Source organism: Mesoplodon bidens (assembly GCF_964165515.1).
Source record: "Mesoplodon bidens genome assembly, chromosome: 4".
Lineage (NCBI taxonomy): Eukaryota > Metazoa > Chordata > Mammalia > Artiodactyla > Ziphiidae > Mesoplodon > Mesoplodon bidens.
Window position 1 is genome coordinate 42,253,636 of NC_138160.1, and position 25,235 is coordinate 42,278,870.

Here is a 25,235-nt window from a genome sequence, read left to right on the forward strand (position 1 = left end):
ATTTGGATTCCTTTTATTTCTTTTTCTTGCCTGATTGATATGGCTAGGACTTACAGTACTATGTTGAATAAAAGTGGTGAGAGTTGGCATCCTTTTCTTGTTCCTGATCTTAGAGGAAATGCTTTCAACTTTTCACTGTTGAGTATGAGGTGGGCTGTAGGTTTGTCATATATGGCTTTTATTATGTTGAGGTATTTTCCCTCTACACCCACTTTGTTGAGAATTTTTATCATAAATGAATATTGATTTTGTCAAATGCTCTTTTCTGTAATTTTTCTTCTTCAATTTGTTAATATGGTGTATCACGCTGATTGACTGGCAGATACTGAACTATTCTTGCATTCCTGGGATAAAGCCCACTTGGTCATGGTGTATGATACTTTTAATGTATCATTGAATTCTGTTTGCTAATATTTTGCTGAGGATTTTTTCTTTTATTTCATCAGTGATTTCGGCCTGTAGTTTCCTTTTTTGTGATGTCTTTGTTGGTTTTGATATTGGGGTGATGCTTGCCTCATAGAATGAGTTTGGGTGTATTCTTCCCTTTTCAATTACTGAAATAGTTTGAGAAGGATGGATGTTAACTTTGCTTTAAATATCTAGTAGGATTCACCTGTGAAGCTGTCTGGTCATGGACTTTCATTCGTTGGGAGGTTTTTTTTTTACTTATTCAATTCCATTACCATTATTTGGTCTGTTCATATTTTCTGTTTTTCTCATTCAGTCTTGTAAGATTGTACGTTTCTAGGAATTTATTCATTTCTTCCAGGTTATTCATTTTATTGGAGTATAATTGTTCATAGTCTCTTATGATCCTTTTTAATTTCTTTGGTGTCAGTTGTAACTTTCTGGTTTTCTTTATTTGTGCCACCTCTTTTTTTTTTTTTTTTTTGATGTGTCTGGCTACAGCTTTATCAATTTTGCTTATCTTTTCAAAGAACCAGCTCTTAGTTTCATTGATCTTTTCTACTGGGCTTTTTTTTTTTTTTGTCTTTATTTCATTTATTTCTGCCCTGATTTTTATTGTATCTTTCCTTCTACTAACTTTGAGTTTTGTTTGTTCTGTTTTTTCTAGTTCATTTAGGTGTAAAGTTAGATTGTTTATTTGAGATTTTTCTTCTTTCCTGAGGTAGGCTTGTATTGCTATAAATTTCTCTCTTAGAATTGCTTTTACTGCATCCCATAGATTTTGGATCATTGTGTTTCCTTTTTCATATCTTTCTTGATTACATCTTTGATTTTTCCATGACCCTTTGGTTGTTTAGTAACATATTTAGTATCCATGTGTTTCTGTGTTTTTGCAGTTTTTTTCTTATAGTTTTCTGACCACAATAGCATTGTGGTCGGAAATGATACTTGATATGAGTTAAGTCTTCTTAAATTTATTGAGACTTGTTTTGTGGCCTAGTATGTGATCCATCCTGGGAATGTTCCATGTGCACTTGACAAGAATGTGTATTCTGCTGGTTTTTTGGATGGAGTGTTCTATATGTATATCTGTATTAAGTCAATATGGTCTCACAGGTTGTTTAAGGCCAGTGTTTCTTTATTGATTTTCTATCTGGATGATATGTCCACTGACATAAGTGGCGTGTTAAAGTCCCCTACTATTTTTGCATTACTGTCAATTTCTTTATGTTTGTTAATATTTGCTTTATGTATTTATGTGTACCTGTCTCAGGGGCATATATATTTACAATTGTTTTTTTTCTTGTTGCATTGATTCCTTGATCATTATACAATGTCCTTCTTTGTCTCTTGTTACAGTCTTTGTTTTAAAGTCTATTTTGTCTGATGCAAGTACTGATACCCCAGCTTTCTTTTCATTTTTGTTTACATAGAATACCTCTTCCATCTCCTTTTACATCCTTTAACACTTACTATGAAGCCTGTTTGGTGGTGCTGAAACCTTTAGCTTTCCTTGTCTTTGTCTCTCTTTCATATCTGAATGGCAGCCTTGCCGGGTAGAGTATTCTTGGTCGTAGGTTTTTTCCTTTCATCATTTTGAATGTATCGTGCTACTCCCTTCTAGCCTGCAAAGTTTGTGCTGAAAAGTCAGCTCATAGTCTTATGGGAATTCTGTTATACTTACCTAGTTGCTTTTGTCTTGCTGCTTTTTTTTTTTTTTTCTTTTTGCGGTATGCGGGCCTCTCACTGTTGTGGCCTCTCCCGTTGCGGAGCACAGGCTCCGGATGCGCAGGCCCAGTGGCCATGGCTCACGGGCCCAGCCGCTCCGCGGCATATGGGATCCTCCCAGACCGGGGCACGAACCCGTATCCCCTGCATCGGCAGGCGGACTCTCAACCACTGCGCCACCAGGGAGGCCCTCTTGCTGCTTTTTAAGATTCTCTGTTTTTAGTTTTTGCCATTTAATTATAATGTGTCTTGGTGTGGATCTTTTTGGGTTCATCTTGTTTGGAACTTTTTGTGCTTCCTGGACCTGCATGTCTGTTTCCTTCCCCAGTTTAGAGAAGTTTTTAGCTTTTATTTTTTCAAATAAATTCTCAGCCCCTTTTTCTCTTCTTGTTCTGGGACCTCTATACTGTGAGTATTAGTATGCTTGATATTGAGATCTCTTAAACTATCTCTTTTTTTTTTTTTTTTTTGCGGTACGCGGGCCTCTCACTGCTGTGGCCTCTCCCACTGCGGAGCACAGGCTCTGGATGCTCAGGCTCAGCGGCCATGGCTCATGGGCCCAGCCACTCCACGGCATGTGGGATCTTCCCGGACCGGGGCACAAACCCATGTCCCCTGCATTGGCAGGCGGACTCCCAACCACTGCGCCACCAGGGAAGCCCCTGTCTCATTTTTTAAAAATTCTTTTTTCTGGTCAGCTTGGGTTAATTCTACTTCTCTTCCAGGTCCATGCTCTGTTCTTCTGTATCATTGTTGATTCCTTCTAGTTTATTTTTAATTTCAGTTATTGTATTCTTTGGTTCTGTTTGGTTTTCCTTTATATTTTCTATGTCTTTGTTAAACTTCTCACTTCATTCATTCTTCTCAGAAGTTTGTTGAGCATCTTTATGATCATTACCTTGAACTCTTTATCAGGTAGATTGCTGATCTCTACCTCACTTAGTTGTTCTTCTGGGGTTTTGTTCTTGTTCCTTCGTTTGGAACATATTCCTCTTTCTCCTCATTTTGCCTAAATTTCTGTGTCTATTCCTATGTGTTAGATAGGTTGATTACATTTCCTGAGCCTGGAGAACTAAGCGTATAGGTTACATCCTGTGGGGCCCAGCAGCACACTCCACTCTGGTCACCAGACCTATAAGCTCTAGGGCTGCCCCCTGTGTGGACTGCATGGGCCCTTCTGTTGTGGGACTAACTACTGGGGGTGCACTGGTAAGCAGGGCTAGCTCCCAACCTGGTTGGCTGTGAGGACCTGCCTTTTGTGGTGGCTGCTGGCCTGCTTGTGGGCCAGGTCGGGTCCTGGTACAGCTGGCTGTACCACTAACTGGGGGCTTCCAGGGTTGGTGCCAGCCTGCTGGTGGACAGGGCCAGGGACTAGGGTGGCTGGGTGTGAGGCCCAAGGCGACCTCAAGCTGGTGCTGGCCCATGTGTGGGCCAGTAAACCCCCAGCACTAATCAGCTAGCAGGAGGACTCCAAAATGTTACTTGACAACACCAGTGTCCTCATGGTAGGATGAGCTCCCCAGAATGGCTGCTGCCAGCCTCTGTGTCCCCAGGGGGAGTCTCAGTTGCCTACTGCCTCTCTGGGAGTCTTTCCAAAATCAATAAGTAGGTCTGACCCACGCTCCATTCAAATTACTGCCTCTGCAGTGGGACTTGGAATGTGTGAGATTTTATATGCACCACTTAAGAGCAGAATCTCTGTTTCCTAGAGCCCTCTGGCTGTCTTGTACTCAAGCCCTCTTGGCCTTCACAGCCAGCTGTTCTCTTCCTGGTGCAGGACCACTGGGCTGGGGAGCCCCATATGGGGCTTGGACCTCTTGCTCCTTGGGGAGAACCTCTGCAATTGTGATTGTTCTCCCATTTGTGGGTTGCCTATCTGCTAGTATAGGTCTTGACTATACCACATCTCTGCCCCTCTTACCCATCTCATCCTGTTTCCTTCCTAATGTCTTTAGCTGTGGAAAGTCTTTTCTGCTAGTCTTCAGGTTGTTCTCATAGATGGTGTGCTCGTGGGAGGAGGTAAGTTCAGGGTCATCCTACTATGCCATCTTGACCACACCAAGATTTATACCAGATCTCCTGCATAAATCTTGTAGTGAATGCTAAGTTTTTCTTTCTTTTTAAAAAATTAATTAATTAATTAATTAATTAACTTATTTTTAGCTGCATTGAGTCTTCATTGCTGCACATGGGCTTTCTCTAGTTGCTGCGAGCAGGGGCTACTCTTCGTTGCGGTGCGTGGGCTTCTCATTGTGTGGCTTCTTTTGTTGCAGAGCAGGGCTCTAGGCACACAGGCTTCAGTAGTTGCAGCATGCAGGCTCAGTAGTTGTAGCTCATGGGCTCTAGAGCGCAGGCTCTGTGGTTGTGGCACACGGCCTTAGTTGCTCCGCAGCACGTGGGATCTTTCTGGACCAGAGCTTGAACCTGTGTCCCTTGCATTGGCAAGCAGATTCTTAACCACTGCACCACCAGGGAAGTCCCTGAGTTTTTCTTAAATGGTATGAAGACCTATAAAACTGTTAATTGAGTAACAGACAGGTTATTTATTTTCATTAAGCTAACCACTATGAAGTTTATTGTTTGTCTGTATCTTGATTTCTATGTGGCCTTTTGTGCTTTTATGCATATATATTTTGTTTTGTTAATGTTTATGAGGTGATAAAGTCTAGATTGTATTTCATATTACTTAAAAAAATTCTATTTGAATTTATTTAAACAAGTTAATACATCTGTTAAATTTACAGACATGCATTATTTTAAAAATGTACTTATTTTAAACTAGTATGGCATTGCTAACTAGTACGAGATATTTTCAGTTTTTCTTTTATTAACAACTCACCTCTTGTTACAGTAATTTATTACTAAATTTTCCCTTGGTTTGTGCCTGATTTCAAAAAATGATTGTTCTGAAACAGGTCATGGGTAGCAAACATATACCGTAGCAGTTTAGGATAGTGAATTGTTGGTCTAGTTAATTTTTTTTTTTTTTGCGATATGCGGGCCTCTCACTGTTGTGGCCTCTCCCGTTGTGGAGCACAGGCTCCGGACGCGCAGGCTTAGTGGCCATGGCTCACGGGCCCAGCCACTTCGCGGCATGTGGGATCTTCCCGGACCGGGGCATGAACCCGTGTCCCCTGCATCGGCAGGTGGACTCCCAACCACCACACCACCAGGGAAGCCCTGTCTAGTTAATTTTAAATCTGAACTTTTTTTGGTAGTTGAATCTATATCTTAGAATTAGCTGTGCTAAGCATTTATCATTTATATCTCATTTAATCTTCTCAGTATTTCTATGAAGTTATACCTTGGTTGACTAAAGGTAGACGATAACAAATTCTTAGGATAGGAATGGTCTGCTGTCCAGTCAGGTTAGGTAGTAGGGTTCACTATGAAGAGGTAGTTCACAGGCCTTATGATGAGAATCTTGGTTCACTAAAGATAAACAATAGCAGTAATCTGATGGCAAGACTGTCAAGTCAGGCAACAGTGGGAGATCCTAGGTGCAAATGGAGCTTTAGACCTTGAGTGTTGTTCTAAAAGTCTAGGCTACTGACCTTGCTAAATTTTAAATCTTGTTCAGTGGTGCACACGCAGTTTTTGTAGACAGTCATAAATTTCAAGTACCACCATTTCATTAAGGAAAAAAATTTCAGTCTTGATTTATGCCAATCAAAAAAATTCCTTTGTTATAAATTTTGATAATCATTTTTGAAATTCGTGTCTGTAAGTAGCCACTTCTGGAGTGTATAACTAACCATCCCTAGGGTGTAGATTAAAATTAAGTTGTATACATTAGATGGTATTATTAATACTGAAGTTTTCTTTTCTTTTTTTTTGGCTGTGCCACACGGCTTACAGGATTTTAGTTCCCCAACCAGGAATTGAACCTGGGCCCTTGGCAATGAGAGTACAGGGTCCTAACCACTGGACCGCCAGGGAATTGCCAAGATATTTTTTTCTTACTTCAACAGCTAGACTTAGCTAAAACATTTATTGATCCTTGACCAAGTGCCAAGCGCTTACTAAGGCTTTATATATGTTGTCTCATTTAATCCTCACAGTAACCATATGCATTGAGTAAAAATATGGTCAACAATACTTTCCAATGTAATATTTTGAATTGATAATACAGTCATAGAGTTCTGTGTTTATAAAATAAATAGCATGTAAGGGTCTTCCTCTCATCTCCGTTCCCCATTTACCACTGCTCTCCCCACCCCCACCCCCAAGAAATCATTGTTATCAGTTTCTTTCTTATGCTTGGAATTTGTCTATGCATATTTAAGCAAATACATTCTTATTTCTTTTCGATTTTTCCATAGATGAAGCATGCTAATTGTAATATTCTAATATTTTCCATTTTGTTTTCAATTTTACAACTTTTTATAAAAATCTTCACACATGCAAGAGAGTATAATGAATCCATAAACCCACCACATAAATTTAACATTGTAAATATTTTGCTGATTTTTGCTCATTTTGCATTTATGTATTATATGTATATAGATAAGAAAAATACATATATGATTATATATGCATATATATGTATATGAGCAAAATGCACATACACATATAGTCTTTATTATCTAATCTATTTGAAAGTAAATTATAAATATCGTGGTACTCCATCGTTAAATACTTCCATTTTTAAAAGTAAACTACTACCAGTCAATGAAGGATTTTAAGCAAAGGAGTGGCATGATAGGATGTAATTCACTGATGATGTGGAAGACGCCTTTATGGAAGATAAGACTAGAGTCAGGGAGGCCAGTTAAGTGTTGGATGTATTAGTCCAGCTGAGAGGGAATAAGGACAGAAATAGAGTAATGGATTTTGTAGTATTTTGTGGTTAATTAGACAGAAAAAGAAGTTAGCTGTTTACATTTCTTAGAGAAAATCTGAGAGATACGTGTTTCTTAATCCTTTGTAGGGTTCCTTTTTCTCTCTTGCCACTAAATGAACTGGTTTTATTTGTTATTGGAGGGAAAGGAAAGAACATTTATTTCTTTCTACACCAGGCCCTCCATGTCAATTATTTAACATGTTATTTAATTATGACAGTCATCCAGTGAGGTATTATTATCCTTATTTTTGCAGATGAGGAAATTGAAGTGCAGAGTTGTGAAGTAATTTGTTCAGGATTGTTTTGCTCTTAAGTGGCAGATACGGAATTTTAACTTGGCTCTGACCAACTCTGAAGTCACTATGTGACCATTTTCCACTTAAAAAAATGAAACGAATATGAATGTTAGTGATTTTTTCTTCTCAATGTATTTGTAATTATTCTTAATCATGTAATCATCAGCCTCTTTGTGCCTAAGTGTACCAGATTTCCTGATGGACATACACTCCATCTTTAAATTGAAGAGTAAGCAATACCTACCAACTAGCTTTCTCTTTGGTGTAACATTGCTAGATAATGAATGCTGTGCTGTTCAACTATCATGTGTTATAATTTCTACATACGATTCAAACCAATCGCCGATCGTTTTATAGTAGTTAAAAGTTTTAAAGATTCTTAAATTGAAGCAAATAAGTAACAAGTTCGAATAGTTCAAAGTGGAAATAAATGAAGATAAAATACATAGCCTTTAAAAAAAAATTAGATGAGCTGTCTATAATGAAGCAGTAGCATTAAAGGTGGTGTGAAGCAAATCATATAATGACTTTTTGACCCCTTCTGAGCTTTGGAGGCACAAGAAAATAAATCATGTTGACCTTAAAGACCAAAAATGGGGGCTTCCCTGGTGGCGCAGTGGTTGAGAGTCTGCCTGCCAGTGCAGGGGACACGGGTTTGTGCCCCGGTCTGGGAGGATCCCACATGCCGTGGAGCCTGCACGTCCGGAGCCTGTGCTCCGCAACGGGAGAGGCCACAACAGTGAGAGGCCCGCGTACCACAAAAAAAAAAAAGAAAAAAAGAAGACCAAAAATGTATATATATATATTTTTTGCCTCTCACTGTTGTGGCCTCTCCCGTTGCGGAGCACAGGCTCTGGACGTGCAGGCTCAGTGGCCATGGCTCACGGGCCTAGCTGCTCCGCAGCATGTGGGATCTTCCCGGACCGGGGCACGAACCTGTGTCCCCTGCATCGGCAGGCGGACTCTCAACCACTGTGCCACCAGGGAAGCCCCAAAAATGTAGTTTTTAAAGTGACATCTTGATTCACTTGAAAATAGTAACTCTCCATCTATAACACTTTTTTTTTTTAACTACTCTTTTTTTAAAATTAATTTATTTATTTTTTGGCTGCATTGGGTCTTATTGCTGTGCGTGGGCCTTCTCTAGATGTGGTGAGCGGGGGCTACTGTTTGTTGCATGCGCGGGCTTCTCACTGCAGTGGCTTCTCTTGTTGCAGAGCACGGGCTCTAGAGCACAGGCTCAGTAGTTGTGGCGCATGGGCTTAGTTGCTCCATGGCATATGGGATCTTCCCGGACCAGGGCTCAAACCCGTGTCCCCTGCATTGGCAGGCGGATTCATAACCACTATGCCACCAGGGAAGCCCCATCTATAACACTTCTAACTTCAAGCGATGTAAAACAGATACCACATAACTTACGTTCTCATATGGCATTCCTTAGAAAATTACTTGAATAGAGAATTTTTTATCAAGCTGCCAGGATACTAAACCCCCAAATTTCTGTGGCTTAAGATGACAAAGATTCATTTCTTGTTCATGCTGCATGTCCCTGTGGGACAGCTGGGACCTCTACTCCTCTGTTTGTCCTCACTTGGGTACCCAGACTAACCATCTTTCTGACAGAGAAAAAGAGGTAATTACACACTGATTTTTAAAGCTTCTGCTGGTTACTGTAACTTTCACTCCATTGGCTAAAGTAAGTCACATGCCCACACCAACTTCAGAGATGGCAGTGAAGTGTACGCTCACCATAAGTTTGGAAGGAGAACTGGAATATTGGTGCACTGCTGTGATAACTAACAAACAGGCGTTATGAGGAACATAGAGAATTATTCATGGTTGATTCATAGAATCTGTTTTTTTTTCCCAAAAGGATGCTAAGTACCTTTGAAGAATACTATTGTGATTAAATTAAGGATCTAGATGCTAAAAGGTGAACTAGTTAAATAACTGAGAATGTTCAGTAGTTACTTATTTTACTGGAGGAGTCAAGTATTTCATCTGGGCTTGCTTTTTCTTGTATTTGTCCATTAAATTTTTATAAATATATTTAAAAATATTTATTGTTATTTGCTTATTTGTAACAAATCTATGAGTGAAATAATTCAAAATTATCGACTATTTTTATGCAAAACAGTGGTGATAATGCAATGGTCTGAAAAATCACAAAGGTGGTAATCGGTATTAAGTATGGTAGCAAAGTATTACTTAATTTTTTTTCCATAGACACACACTAGAAGTTTATAAAAAGTGTATAATTAAAAAAATATGCTACATGAGGCAATACAAATGAATAATCATATTGAAGTTTAACAGCTTCAATTTAGTCTTTTAAAAATTTGTAGAGATATGAGTGATTAATATACAGAGAGTACTTTTGCATGCATACATGGAGAGGCTTTCTCTAGGCAAAGCTATAAATCTTTGGCTTTGAGAAACTTTTGTTTGTATGTTTCTCTTTATTGGTAGTGTAAACCAGGGTTCAGCAGTTTCTTCTCAAGGCATAGTCTTTTTTTTTTAATTGTAAAATATACATAACACAAAATTTACCATTTGAACCATTTTAAAGTGTAGTTCAGTGACATTAAGTACATTCATATTATTGTGAAACCGTCACCACCATATAGCCCTGGAACTTTTTGTCATCTTCCAAAACTGAAACTCTGTACCGGTTAAACAATAACTCGCCATTATCCTCTCCCACTAGCCCCTGGCACCCACCGTTCTACTTTCTGTCTATGAATTTGACTACTTTCGGTACTTCATGTGAGTAGAAATCATGCAGTTTGTCCTTCTCTGACTGGCTTATTTCACTTAGCATTTCTTCAAGTTTCATCCCTGTTGTAGCATATGTCAGAGTTTTCTTGCTTTTCAAGGCTGAATAAAATTTCATTGTACATATATACCACATTGTTTTTAATCCATTTATCCACCAGTGGACACTTGATTTTTTTCACTTTTTGGCTACCGTCAATAATGCTGCTATTAACATTTGGTGAACAAATACCTAGTTGAGTCCCTGCTTTCAATTATTTTGGATAAATAGCCAAAGTAGAATTGCCTGATGATATGGTAATTCTATTTTTAATTTTTTGAGGAATTGTCATACTGTTTTCCATAACACCTACACCATTTTACATTCTAACTGGTGGTTTCAGTTTCTCCATATCCTTGCCAATACTTGCACCTTTCTGCTCTCTCCCTCCCTTGCCCCTTTTGCCATCCTAATGAGTAAGATGTAGTATCTCTTGGTTTTGATTTACATTTCCTTCATAATTAGCGATGTTGAAGATCTTTTCGTGTGCTTATTGGTCATTTGTATACCTCCTTTGGAGAGATGTCTATTTAAGTCCTTTGTTCATTTTTGAATTGAGTTGGTTGTTGTTTTGTTGTTGAGTTTAACTAGTTCTCTATATATTCTGCATATACCTTGTCACATAAGTGATTTGCAAATATTTTCTCCAGACCATTTCTTTTCCTTACTAAATTACATTCCATTGTATGGTTCTACCACAGTTCACCAGTTTACCTATTGAAGATGACATCTTGGTGGTTTCCAGTTTTTGGCAATTATGAATAAAGCTGTGATAAACATTCTTGTGCAGATTTTGTGTGGACATATGATTTCAGTTCAATTGGGTAAACCCTAGTAACACAGTTGCTGGATTGTATGTTGAGACTGTTTAGCTTGGTACAAAGCTGCCAAACTGTCTTCTAAAGTGGCTCTACATACCATTTTGCATTCCTACCAGCGTGAATGAGATGTCTTCTTGCTCCACATGCTTATCAGTATTTGGTGTCAGTTTTTTGGATTTTAGTTATTCTAATTACTATGTAGTGGCATCTCATTTTTGTCTTAATTTTCAATTCCCTGATGACATATGATGTTGAGGCACTTTCATATGCTTCTTTGCCATCTATATATCTTCTTTGGTGAGGTGTCTGTTCAGGTCTTTTGCTCCCTTTTGATTGGGTTTTCTTACTGTTGGAATTTTAAGAGTTCTTTATATATTGTAAATAAAACTTATTTATCAGATATGTGTTTTGCAAATGTTTTCTCCCACTCTGTGCTTGTCTTTTCATTCCTTAAAGTGTCTTTCATGGCTTTCCTGGTGGTGCAGTGGTTAAGAATCCGCCTGTCAATGCAGGGGATATGGGTTCAAGCCCTGGTCCGGGAAGATCCCACATGCCGTGGAGCAACTAAGCCGGTGCGCCACAACTACTGAGTCCACATGCTGCAACTACTGAGGCCCATGTGCCTAGAGCCCGTGCTCTGCAACAAGAGAAGCCACTGCAATGAGAAGCCTGCGCACCACAACGAAGAGTGGCCCCCACTTACTGCAACTAGAGAAAGCCCGCATGTAGCAACGAAGACGCAATGCAGCCAAAAATAAATAAATAAAATAAGTAAATTTATTTTTTTATTTTATTTTATTTTATTTTTGCGGTACACGGACCTCTCATTGTTGTGGCTTCTCCCGTTGCGGAGCACAGGCTCCGGACGCACAGGCTCAGCGGCCATGGCTCACGGGCCCAGCCGCTCCGCGGCATGTGGCATCTTCCTGGACCGGGGCATGAACCCATGACCCTTGCATCGGCAGGCAGACTCTTAACCACTGCACCACCAGGGAAGCCCAAGCAGAAGCTTTTAATTTTAATGAAGTATAAGTCATCTATTTTTTCTTTCATGGATTGTGCTTTTGGTATTGTATATAAAAACTCAGCACCAAACCAAGGTCACCTAGACTTTTCTCTTATGTTCTAGAAGTTTGATAATTTTGTTTCCTACATTTAGATCTCTGATCTGTTTTTGAGTTAATTTTTGTAAAAGGTGTAAGGTCGGCGTGTAGATTCATTTTTTTTGCATGTGGCAGTGTTCCAGTTCCACTTATTAAAAAGATTGTCTTTTTTCCATTGGATTGCCTTTGCTTCTTTCCCAAAGATCAGTTGACTGTATTTGAGTAGTCTATTTCTGTGCTGTCAGTTGTGTTTCATTGATCTATTTGTCTGTTCTTTTGCCAGTGCTACATTGTTTTGATTACTGATGTGTGTAGTGAATCTGAGGTCAGTGTCAGTCCTCTGACTTTGTTATTCTTTTACAGTATCATGCTGACTATTTTGGGTCTTTTGTCCTTCTATATGAATTTAGAATCAGCTTTGTGATATCCTCAAAATAACATTTTGGATTCTTGATTTGGATGTGCTGGTCTGTAGATCAACTTGGGGAGGACTGACATCTTAACAATATTGAGTCTTCCTATCCATAAACATGGAATAGCCCTTCATTTATTAGATGTTTTGTGATTTCTTTCCTCAGAGTTTTTTAGTATTCTTCATATAGATGTTTTGTTAGACTTACCCCTATATGTTATGTATTTTTCGGTGCTAATGTAAATGATACTGTGTTTTTTGCTGGTTATATAGGAAAGCAGTTGACTTTTGTATGTTAACATTGTATCCTGCAAATTGCTATTACAATTACTTTTTAGTTCCAGGTGTTTTTTTGTCCATTCTTTTGGATTTTTCTATATAGACAATGATGTCATCTGCAAACTAGGACAGTTTAATGTGTTTCTTCCTAATAGGCATACTTTTCATTTCATTTTCTTGTTCTGTTGCTTTAGCTAGAACTTCTATACAATGTTTTTGTTTGTTTGTTCATTTGTTTGTTTTTTGCGGTACGCGGGCCTCTCACAGTTGTGGCCGCTCCGGATGCGCGGGCCCAGCGGCCAAGGCTCACGGGCCCAGCTGCTTGGCAGCATGTTGGACCCTCCTGGACTGGGGCATGAACCAGTGTCCCCTGCATCGGCAGGCAGACTCCCAACCACTGTGCCACCAGGGAAGCTCCCTGCAGTAAGATTTGATTGCTGTTAGCATGGTATCAATATATCTTCTTCCATCTCTTTATGTTTAATCTGTCTGTGTCTTTATATTTAAAATGGGTTTCTTTCCAGAAGCATATAGTTCGGTCCTGGGTTTTTTTCATCACTGTGACATATTTTCTCTTCTAGTTGGTGTTTAGACCATTCTCATTAAAGGTGATTAGCAACATAGTTGGTATTAATGTCTACTATATTCATATCCTGTGCTTTACTCCTCCATTTTTGGGGGTTATTTTTGTCTTGATTCCTAAGAATCCTTTATTCTAGATATTAGTCTTTTATTTACTCTGTGTATTATACTTATTATCTCTGATATTTCCTTTAATTTAGTGTGTAGTGCCTTCTGTTGTTCAAAAGTTATTTTTCTTTCACAGTTTGTGGATATTGTGTCTTGATTAAAAAACTCTTGTGTTTTATCCAGTAATTACACACACAACACAATGTGTGTGTGTGTATTAATCCATCTGGAATTCCTTGGTGTATGCTGTAACTATTTTATCAGAGTATTGAAACATTTTTCTTCCGTGAAAGGATAGCCAGTTGTCTCAGTATCATTTATTGAATATTCTAGCTTTTCACCACTGATAAGTGAAATTGCACTTATATAGTAAATTTACAGATCTACGTAATTTGTTTTTGTACTCTGATCTGAACTATTTATTTGATCTATGTGTCTTTGCCTGTGCTAATACCATGATATTTTAATTATTGTAGCATATTAATTGGCAAGGCAAATCCTGCCTTATACAGGCATACCTTGTTTTATTGTGCTTCACTTTATTGTGCTTTGCAGGTACTGCATTTTTTTTTTGGACAAATTGAAGGTTTGTGGGAACCCTGTATTGAGTCTGTCAGCACCATTTTTCCAACAGCATTTGCTCATTTTGTGTCTCTGTGTCACTTCTGGTAATTCTCACAATATTTCAAACTCTTTTATTATTACATTTTTTATGGTGATCAGTGATCTTTGATTTACTATTGCAAAAAGATTATGATTTGCTGAAGGCTCAGATGATGGTTGCACCTTTTAGCAATAAAGTTATTTTAAAATAAAGGTATGTACTTTTTAAAAAAAAGGTACAGTGCTTGCACACTTAATAGATCAGTGTAGTATAAATATAACTATTATATGCTCTGGGAAACCAAAACATTTGTGACTTGCTTTATTGCTATATTTGCTTTATTGCAGTAGTCTGGAACTGAACCTGTAATATCTCTGAGGTATGCCTGTAGTTGGTTTTCAAAATTTTCTTGGTTATTTTTGTGAATTTTTTCTTCCTGATAAGGATCATCTAATTTTATAAAAATTCTGCTAGGGTGTTTATTATTAATATATTTAATCTGTTGATTAACAACTGACATCTTTATGGTAAATTAGCTTCCAGTTATTTACAAGACATGACAAAGTACAGCAACTCAATTCCTTCCTTTAAGGCGTTCCAAACCAGTAGAGTTATTCTTTAATGGCCAGTGTAGCTCAATGATTTGACCTTCCTAAATATGAACTTTTTTAAAAAAAATTTAAATTTATTTATTTATTTATTTATTTATTTTTGGCTGTGTTGGGTCTTCGTTTCTGTGCAAGGGCTTTCTCTAGTTGCGGAGAGCGGGGTCCACTCTTCATCGCGGTGCGCAGGCCTCTCACTGTCGCGGCCTTCTCTTGTTGCGGAGCACAGGCTCCAGACGCGCAGGCTCAGTAGCTGTGGCGCACGGGCTTAGTTGCTCCGTGGCATGTGGGATCTTCCCAGACCAGGGCTCGAACCCGTGTCCCCTGCATTGGCAGGCAGATTCTCAACAACTGCGCCACCAGGGAAGCCCCTAAATATGAACTTTTCACATATATTTGTTGTGTTTTGTAATATAATTATCATCACCATGACATCTATATCTCTTATTCTCTTTGTTTTAAGCTCATGTATATTTATTTTGATATCCTGTTGGTATAAACTTGGGTATATTTCTTTCTCCTTTACATTTTCCATCATGGCCTCCAGTTTCTTTGTTACCACCCTGTGAAACCTTGCCCACATTCTCCTCCTTATTACTCTTCAGTTCCATTCCAAAGTCTGGTATGTGAGCATAATTCCTCTTATCCCTCTTGCACAAATCTCCTTAGTCTGTTGGCTGACTCTCAAAGGATTACTTTAAGGTTTTGGCTTGAGCTGTGTCCAGAGGCACAACAGCTATAAGATCCTGCTACAAGTTCTACCTGGCTCAGAAGAAAGGGAAAATATCTATGAGCAGGATATTATAATTTTTACTGACTTGACCAGTTGAACATTTTAAGATAATATTAGGTACTTAGGTAAAGATAAGAAGTTATTGCAATAAATCTGATTTAGAATTAAATAACTAATTTGTGAATAGATTATAAACTGTCATCACTGTTATTTCCACTGCATTAACTAAATTTATAGGATCTTTGCCTTTCCTTTTACTCTATATATTTTCCCAGAATATTAAGATGGTCTCCTGACCTCCCATTTCTTTTCTTTTTAAAATATTTATTTATTTATTTATTTATTTATTTATTTATTTATTTATTTATTTAGGCTGCATTGGGTCTTCATTGCTGCGCATGGGCTTTCTCTAGTTGCAGCAAGCGGGGGCTACTCTTTTTTGCAGAGCGAGGGCTTCTCATTACAGTAGCTTCTCTCGTGGAGCACGGGCTCTAGGTACATGGGCTTCAGTAGTTGTGGCATGTGGGCTCAGTAGTTGTGACACATGGCCTTAGCTGCTCCGCGGCATGTGGGATCTTCCCGGACCAGGGCTCGAACTCGTGTTCCTTGCATTGGCAGGTGGATTCTTAACCACTGCTCCACCAGGGAAGCCCTTGACCTCCCATCTTTATTTTTTCTGTTAACAATTAGTTCTTTCTTGCTTCTGTCTAGTCAGTACAGTGTGATGAAGACAGTTTAAATTTTCTATATAGATTCAAGATTTTGAAGAGCTTTAAGATCATCAACTTGAAGGTGACTGACCCAAATATCAACGTATTTTAAGCCTGAGATAGTTATTGTGGTACAAAGTATATGGATATATTATTATCTTATTATTTCTGCTAGAACTTCTAGTAATATTTCCTTATGTATTAGTATGGAACTGAACACTTTCTGATTTAATGTGAATTTGGGTTAATTCAGTTTGCGGTAAATTGACAACAAGCATAATTGGTTTTAGTCAAAAGGCTGAGGATTCATTGATTCATTAATAATTTTTATAGGATTAGGAATTTTACTTTGTAAGTCCAGCAGATCATTTCTGGTCCCTAGAAGTTACTGGTTTAATTTTAATGTTTATAAAACCATATTCAGTTATTTGTAGGGATGTTTTTGTTATCTGTAGTTGAACACAAACTACCCCAATATTCAGTTGCTTGAAACAGCAACAGTCATTTGTTTTACTCAGAAATCTGAAATTTGGGCAGGGCTTGGCAGGGAAGTTTATCTCTGCTGCAGGTAGTGTCTGCTGGGATGGCTCTACTTGGGCTAGAGGATTCATGTCTAATAGCTCACCCACTTGGCTAGCAAAGTGGTATTGGCTGTTGATTCCTCTTCACATGGGTCTTTGTGGGGCAGGCTAGACTTCCTCACAACATGGTGGCTGGGTTCCAAGAGACAGTATCCCAAGAAACAATGTTCTAAGAGACAAGAAGCGGAAACCATTAGTTTTGTAAGGTCTGAGCCTGGAAACACGCATAGCCTCACTTCTGTATTATATTGATCAACGTGTCACAGGACTACATTCTAGGAATAGGGCACATAGACCTCCAGCCCCTCATGGGAAGGAGGAGTGTCAAAGGAATTTGGAGCCATGTTTTAAAACTGCTACAATAATATGGGAGTTTTACTATTCTTAGTTGATAAAGTTAATTTGCTTCAAGAGGAGAGTAGTGTTAGTACTTGGAGTCAGCAATATGATTCTTATTCAGATACTATTTTCTAGTGCAAATGATTTCTTTTTATCTTTTCACCATTAAGACTTTTTGAAGAGTATATTTTGAAGTATTAAAAACAGTATTTGCAAGACATCTATGTAGAAAACCACAAAACTTTGATGAAAAAAATCAAAGAAGATCCTAATAAATATACATGGATAGGAAGATTCAATATTGTTAAAATGTCATTTCCTCCCAACTTGATGTATAGATTCAGCACAGTTCCAATCAAAACCCCAGCAAGCTCCTTTGTGGATGTCAAGAAACTGATTATATACTGGAAGGCAAAAGACCCAAAATATTCACTATAATAGTGAAGAAGAATAACAAAGAGGACTGACACTAACTGACTTCAAGATTTAGTATACAGCTGCAATAATCAAGACAGTGATCAGCAAATAAATCAATGGATAGAATTGATAGTCCAGAAATAGATTAGTCAAAGATAGGTAACTGATCTTGGAGGAAGGAGCAAGGGCAATCAGTGGAGAAAAGATAATCTTTTTAATAAGTGGAACTGGAACATAACCACATGCCCAAAAAAAAAAAAAAAAAAAAAGAATCTACACATTGACCTTACACCTTTCACAAAAATTAACTCAGAATGGATCATGGATCTAAATGTAAGACGCAAAACTATCAAACCTCTAGAACATAATAACATAAGAGAAAATCTAGGTACCTTGGTTTGGTGCTGAGTTTTTAGATACAACATCAAAAACACCATCCATGAAAGAAAAATATAGATGAGTTGGACTTCATTAAAATTAAAAGCGTCTGCTCTTTGAAAGACACTTTAAGAGAAAGAAAAGCACAGAGTTGGAGACAATATTTGCAAAACACATCTGATAAATAATTTTTATCTACAATATACAAAGAATTCAAAATTCAACAATAAGGAAAAAAAATTCAATTTAAAAATAGGCAAAAGATCTGAACAGATACCTCACCAAAGAAGATATGTAAATGGAAAATAAGCATATGAAAAGGTGCCTCAACATCATATGTCATTAGGGAATTGAAAATTAAAACAACAATGAGATGCCACTACACACCTATTAAAATAGGTAAAATCCAAGAAACTGACAACACCAAACACTTGTGAGAATGAAGAGAACAGGAAGACTCATTTGTTGCTGGTGGGAATGCAAAATGGAACACCCACTTTGGGAGACAGTGTGGCAGTTTTTTACAAAGCTAAGCATAGTCTTAACATATAAGCCATGAGTTGTGTTCCTAGGTATTTACCCAAAGAGTTGCAAACTTATGTCCTCACAAAAACTGCATGTGAATATCTTTAGCAGAAACAATCCAAATGTTCATCATGAAATTAATGGATAAACAAATGTGTATATGCTTTTGAAAATTGTAACTCCTTAGATTTTTAAAGAAAATCAGATTATGAGTTGAGTAGTTATTCCATAGCATTTTCATAGGGGATTATTAAAACAAACTAGAACTATAATCAGTTCCACTTATTAGAATCACATAGACTCTTCAGTAGAAAAAAAGAGGAACAAGTCCTCATTTTACACATTTACAAAAATGAAATCGAGATGCAGAGACGTTAAGTGATTTGCTCATAGACACAACAGTAAGTAGTAAAATTCAGAGTTAGAAATAAGATCTCTTAATATCCATTTCCAGGATACCTCATTGTCTTACAGGAAACATACAAAAAAACTAAATAGAATAAATTGTTTGTATACTCTAATAATAATTGATTAGTAACAGTCACAGCCCTCATAGTTTATCCTTTGGGCTCAGAATTAAGATTGACACTTAAGAAACTTGGAAGTGTGAACAGACCAGTTAAAACAAATGGGTGGATAGCAAGGCAAGTTCATGAAGCAAACAAAATTTCTAAGTTTCTCAAAAATGGGTACTAGGGACTTCCCTGGTGGTCCAGTGGTAAAGAATCCACTTTCCAATGCAAGGGACATGAGTTTGATCCCTGGTCTGGGAATTAAGATCCCACATGCTGCAGGGCAACTAAGCTCGTGCACCACAACTACTGAGCTCATGAGCCTCAATGAGAGAGCCCACCTGCTACAAGCTACAGAGCCCATGCACCCTGGAGCCTGCACACTGCAACTAGAGAAGAGAAAACCCGCACGCCACAACTAGAGAGAAGACTGTGCGCCATAACGAAGAGCCTGTGCGTGGAGACAAAAGATCCTGCAGGCCTCAATGAAGATCCCGTGTGCTACAACTAAGACCCAATGTAGCCAAAAAAAAAAGGGAAATAAATAGCAAAATAAAATTAGTATTTATTTACTAATCATTACATATTAGTCATTTCTGTATGTACACTTAACTTCCTAGTATTATGATACATGACCCAATAAAATGTGATTATTAATATTTGACTGTTGGCTGTTGCTAATAATGCTGCTATGAATATTACAAATATCTGTTTGAGTCCCTCCTTTCAGTTATTTTGGGTATATACCCATAAGTGGAATTGCTGGATCACATGTTAATTGTTTAGTTTTTTTTAGGAATTGCCATACTGTTTTCCACAGCAACTGCATTTTACATTCCCACCAGCAATGCAGAAGGGTTCCAATTTCTCCATATGTCACCAATGCTTATTTTTTTGTAACCATCCTAATGGGTATGAAGTGATATCTCATTGTGGGTTTGACTTGCATTTCCCTAGTGATTAGTAATGTTGAGCATCTTTTCATGTGCTTATTGGTTATTTGTAGATCTTTAGATAAATGTGGCTTCAAATTCTTTTCCCATTTGTAATTGGGTTGTTTGTTTTTTTCTTGTTTGACTCCCTCCTTTGAAACCCATTATTCCTATGTACCAATTTATAGGAGCTCTTTTACCTTTTTTTTTTTTTTTTTTTTTTGGCCCTGTTGCACAGCTTGTGGGATAAAACCTGGGACCCCAGCCGTGAAAGCACTGAATCCTAACCACTGGACCGCCAGAGAATTCCCTACCTATTTTGAATATTGATCCTTTACTGTTTTGTGTTGTAAAGATTTCTTGTTTGTTACCTGTCTTATTCTTAATTTATCGTATTTTGGTTTAGAAGTTTTTTTGTAGTAGCTTTTGTCATTTTTTACTTTATGCTTTCTAGGTTTTATATTTTGTTTAGTAACGTTTTTATACTCTAATATGACTAAAAATATTTTCTTTACTTCTTCCACCTCACTGTTGTGGTGTTCTGCACAGGCTAATAAACAAAAAGATATTTGCTATATAGTTCACATTTAATCTAAAATTAACTGTAGATTATATTTTGTAGGTATAATTAATTAAATGCTGCGTTCGTAATTGACTCTAGATCTCTGTTGCTACCTTAACTATCTAGAATTGGAGGAAAATTTTTCTCCACATCTGAGGGTTTTTTTTTCTGGCGGTATGCGGGCCTCTCACTGTTGTGGCCTCTCCCGTTACGGAGCACAGGCTCCGTACGCGCAGGCTCAGCGGCCATGGCTCACAGGCCCAGCCGCTCCACGTCATGTGGGATCCTCCCGGACCAGGGCATGAACCCATGTCCCCTGAGTTGGCAGGCTGACTCTCAACCACTGCGCCACCACGGAAGCCCATGAGGTTTGTTTTTTAAGAATTGCTGTCTCTGTGTTTCAGGAGTAACTACTTAGCACATGACTTAATATATATAACCCATATGCACATATATATACATATACCTATATACATTGTGTGTTTTTTACTTAGGCAAATTTTTCTGAAATAAATTATATGTGAATATATTGTTTCAAATACTAAATAAGAATTTCTACTTATAATTTCTTTGCATTCTAGCCTATCTTTTTCTTAACAAAATATTTTTATTTTTAACTTTTCTGGTTATATTATTTTACTTAACATCTTTGTCTTTTATTGTGTTGCATTTTACATACAGGCTGATAAAAATATAAGCATAATTTTGCATCTGTGTATTTGTTTATAATAGTTATCTGTTTACACAAAATGACATACAGCTTCATTCTTATGATTAGTTGGAGATCAATCTAAAATTATTAAAATATTTCTACCATTAAAGTATATATACTTTAACATTTTAAAAAATTTACTTTGGGGGCTTCCCTGGTGGTGCAGTGGTTGAGAGTCCGCCTGCCGATGCAGGGAATACGGGTTTGTGTCCCGGTCCGGGAAGATCCCACATGCCACGGAGTGGCTGGGCCTGTGAGCCATGGCCGTTGAGCCTGCGCGTCCGGAGCCTGTGCTTCGCAACGGGAGAGGCCACAGCAGTGAGAGGCCCGCGTACCGCCCAAAAAAAAAAAGAAATTTACTTTGGGTTACAACTAATGCACAATAAGATTTTAACATACAATTTAAAAGAAAATTGTTTAAATCAATCAAACCTACTGTATAATTTTAAATTATACAGTTCGTGAATTACAGAGTTTTAATCTAATTTCCACTATTTTGATCTAACACTTCTATTCATTAGAGGAATTAGGTAGTTCCATTTTCTTGAAATATAGCTATATTTTCTTTTCCTTTTAAAATATTTATTTATTTATTTAATTTATTTGGCTGTGTCGGGTTTTAGTTGTGGCATGAGGGATCTTTCGTTGCAGTGTGTGGGCTTTGTGTGCAGAGTGGGGCTCTAGAGCACGCGGGCTCAGTAGTTGTGGTGCGTGGGCTCTCTAGTTGTGGTGTGTGAACTCAGTAGTTGTGGCCCACTGGCTCTAGAGCACGTGGGCTCAGTGGTTGTGGTGTGTGGGCTTAGTTGCCCTGCGGTATGTGGGATCTTAGTTCCCCGACCAGGGATCGAAGCCGCGTCCCCTGCATTGGAAGGCAGATTCTTACCCACTGGACCGCGAGGGAAGTCCCTACATTTTCTAATACTTCTAATATTTCAAGTTTTCCTGAGTTCCCTTATCATTGCCTCACTTTTTTCTTGCAATATATGGATTTAGTTATAAATACTCAAAATGTTCTTATTGTCATATTATTGCTCTTAGTGATTTCCAGAGTAAATAGATTTTAAAAGGTACTTAATTATACTTCTTTAGTATTATAACAACTAGAACATATATTTTAACTGTTTGTATAAATAATTTAAAATAATATCCATGTAGGTGTATTTTGTGTGGATATATTTCTGAGCAAGGTATTTATAGTGATAATGAATTGTATTAATTAGGGGAAATAATTGACATTTAAAAAATATATATGTTCATGAAACAAAGCCTTTTGTATTATGAGTTATCTTTATGTTATTAGTAGGTAGATTTTCTATAAAGCTGTGTACAGTATAGCTATTGAAAGTTGAACATTTGGCATGAAGTTTTGCATGAATTATTGGTGATTATATTGCATTAAATAAAAGAATTGAATACTCTATATTCAGTTGGTTTGGAAACTCAAGTCAATTGTGTATACTAACTTACTTTCTAAAGAGAAATCTACATAGGATGGTTTAATATTTTGGAAAATTCTAAAATGCTAAATTGTCACAATCATCGATGGCTATTGCATTCATTAGTATAAACTACAGTGTGTACATGAAATAAAAAAAATCTGTTAGCTTTTCATAATTTCCTTGGGGTGAGAGTGGGACCATGCTAATACAAAAGAGTTAGATTCTGTGCTGATTTTATTTCTGACTTAATATTTCTATTTCAGCTATTCAGACTTTATTCAATTCTGTGAATGGGTCACAGGATTAAACCAATAACATTGGTTTAAATGATCATGCAAATCATTCTTATTTAAACTTTTGTTTTGAAATTAGAGTGAAGGAACTTTTTGTTAACATTATATAATTAAATTCTACAACTTTTACTTTAGTCCATTAAGAATATGATAGAGATTTTTCTTTTTCTTTCTGATGCCATCATTTAGGAATCAGCATTCCAGAAGTGTTGATATAGCTTTGCATTTTTCTTCCTTGTAATGACAGACTAGCCAGTGTGCATTCATAGAGAGCAGAACAGTTCTTGTCACTGGCGGCCCTTCTATGACAGAGAGCCTATAGACTGCCATAAAGTACAGCCTGTTGTGAACTGTCAAGTGAGAGTCTGCCAAAAACTCAGCAGACAGAACTAATTGGGGAGAAAAAGGATTTTTGTGCCCTCTTCTATTTCTTTCTATTCTTTTTGTTTTATAAGACAGATAACTGTTAAAGTAGCTGGTTTCTGTAAGATTTGTCTGCCTCTCTTTTCTCATTGCATGGATCACTTTTTAACTTAAAGTCTTTCACTGCAGGTCGCTGAGCACTTCCACATGGAGGTTGGCACAGGACCAAACTCGAGACACGCAACTCATAACGGTTGATGAAAAATTGGTAAGAATTCTCTACTATACACTGCTAGGATTCTGCCTTCAGGGTTATTTTTGTACAACAGATTTTTCAGATGGTGTTCTGGGTTCTTCTAGGAAAAGTGTATATAAATTTTAAGAAGAAATAATCATTACAAAAAGATAATTTGTGTTAAGCATTTTACACAAATATTATATACAAACATTAAAATTACAAAAGGCTTCCATTTTTGTGGCATTTATAAGTAGAAATCAATATTTTAATTTTTGGAATGAATATATTATTTTTAATTTTCTCAGTTACACTCCTATTTAAGTTGTAAGAACTTACCAGTACTATCTAAAATTAAGTATATTGGGTTTTTCTGGAACCAATTATTGTAATTGTTACTGTGTATATATAGGTATGTGTACACACACACATCCTATTTCTTCATAATGCATGAGAGATTACAACTACCAATACATGAATAAGGTTCTTCTGTTAATCAGCAGCAGATAGAATTTTGGTAATCGTCACTTACAGAATTTTTCAGTGTGTGGTGTTACTTTAGGTGCAACTTGTTATTTATGCTTATATTGTACAATGGCATAAATTTTGTAAAGTTTCTAAGACTTCTAGTAAAAATGTGTAATCATATAAACATGGTTTTCATTTTATATCTGGTTTACAATTATCAGATATACAGGTATGTTTCTTAACTACTCCCTTTCTAACTGTACATTCTTTTGTCACTTAATTTTGAACCTGTAAACATAATTTAAATAATGGGTCACACTTAAGTTTCTTTTTGCATCATTAAAGACACAAACAGCTAAATAAATAGATAAGTACAGACAATTTGTAAGGCTGGTTATGCCTCAGACTGCTTGGTTTTGTCTTTAAATTATCTCTTAGATCTGCCTCCCGACCTTGCCATCATCCTAGTCAAGGCTACCATCATTTTTCACCTAGATTGCTGTAGTGTTTCTTAATTGATCTCCATAGATACTTTAATCTTCCTCTAATTCATCTTCCACAGATAACCAGAATAGTCTTTTAAAAATGCTGGTTGTGTCATCCTTTTGTGTAAAATCCTTTGCTGTTTTTTACTGACCTGAGAGTAAACATTAAAATCCTATCATGGCCTTTGAGGTCTTGTGTGATTTAACTCCTACCTTTCTAAGTTTATCTTGTGCCTCTGTCTTTTACACTCTGTGCTTCAGCCACACCAAGCCTGGAACTTGCTGTTCTTCTTTCCTGCTTCAGGGCATTCAGATTTCAGTTAATTATGCCCAGCTGCTTTTAACCAATTCCCTAGCTCTTCATCCAGGTACCATCTACCTGTTCATCAAGTGTTAATCAAATGTCACTTGCTGGGAATTCCCTGATGGTCCAGTGGTTAGGACTCCATGCTTCCACTGCAGAGGGCCCAGGTTCTGTCCCTGGTTGGGGAACTAAGATCTTGCATGCCACGTGGTTTAGCCAAAAAAAAACCCCCAAAAAACAAACAGAAAAACCAAATGTCACTTGCTTAGTCAAGTAGAAGAAAAATGAGACAGGTGTGTGTGTGAGAGGAGGAGGAATTACACATGCAACATGTTCATTAATTAATGAGGGTACTATTATTTTACCTTTTCCAATGACCATCTCTTTTAAGCCCCAAGAGATTACTTTCTTGTTCCAGTATTATGAGGTTTACTCTCTATAATAAAGTTTCAAATTTTAGAGAGTTTGTTAGTAGCACTTCTGAGTTCTTTTCTTACTATTCCGTTTGCAAAATGAATAAGTCAGACAGCAATCTATTGCTCTAAAAAGATGCTATGAGGCATACCAGAGAGGTATACAGACTGCTTTGAATTTTGTGTTTTTAATGATATCCCCTAAAATCAGTTGTATAGTTTTAATGAAT

The 25,235-nt window shown here is 37.3% G+C and overlaps 1 protein-coding gene across 1 annotated transcript in view; it reads left to right on the forward strand.

The window, feature by feature from the left end:
* NDUFS4 (NADH:ubiquinone oxidoreductase subunit S4) overlaps positions 1–25,235 on the forward strand; it is a 124,442-nt gene that overhangs the window by 32,171 nt on the left and 67,036 nt on the right. The window contains exon 2 of the mRNA XM_081232898.1: positions 23,290–23,368. Within this exon, the coding sequence (XP_081089024.1) occupies positions 23,290–23,368 (79 nt within the window). The remainder of the gene's footprint in view (positions 1–23,289; positions 23,369–25,235) is intronic.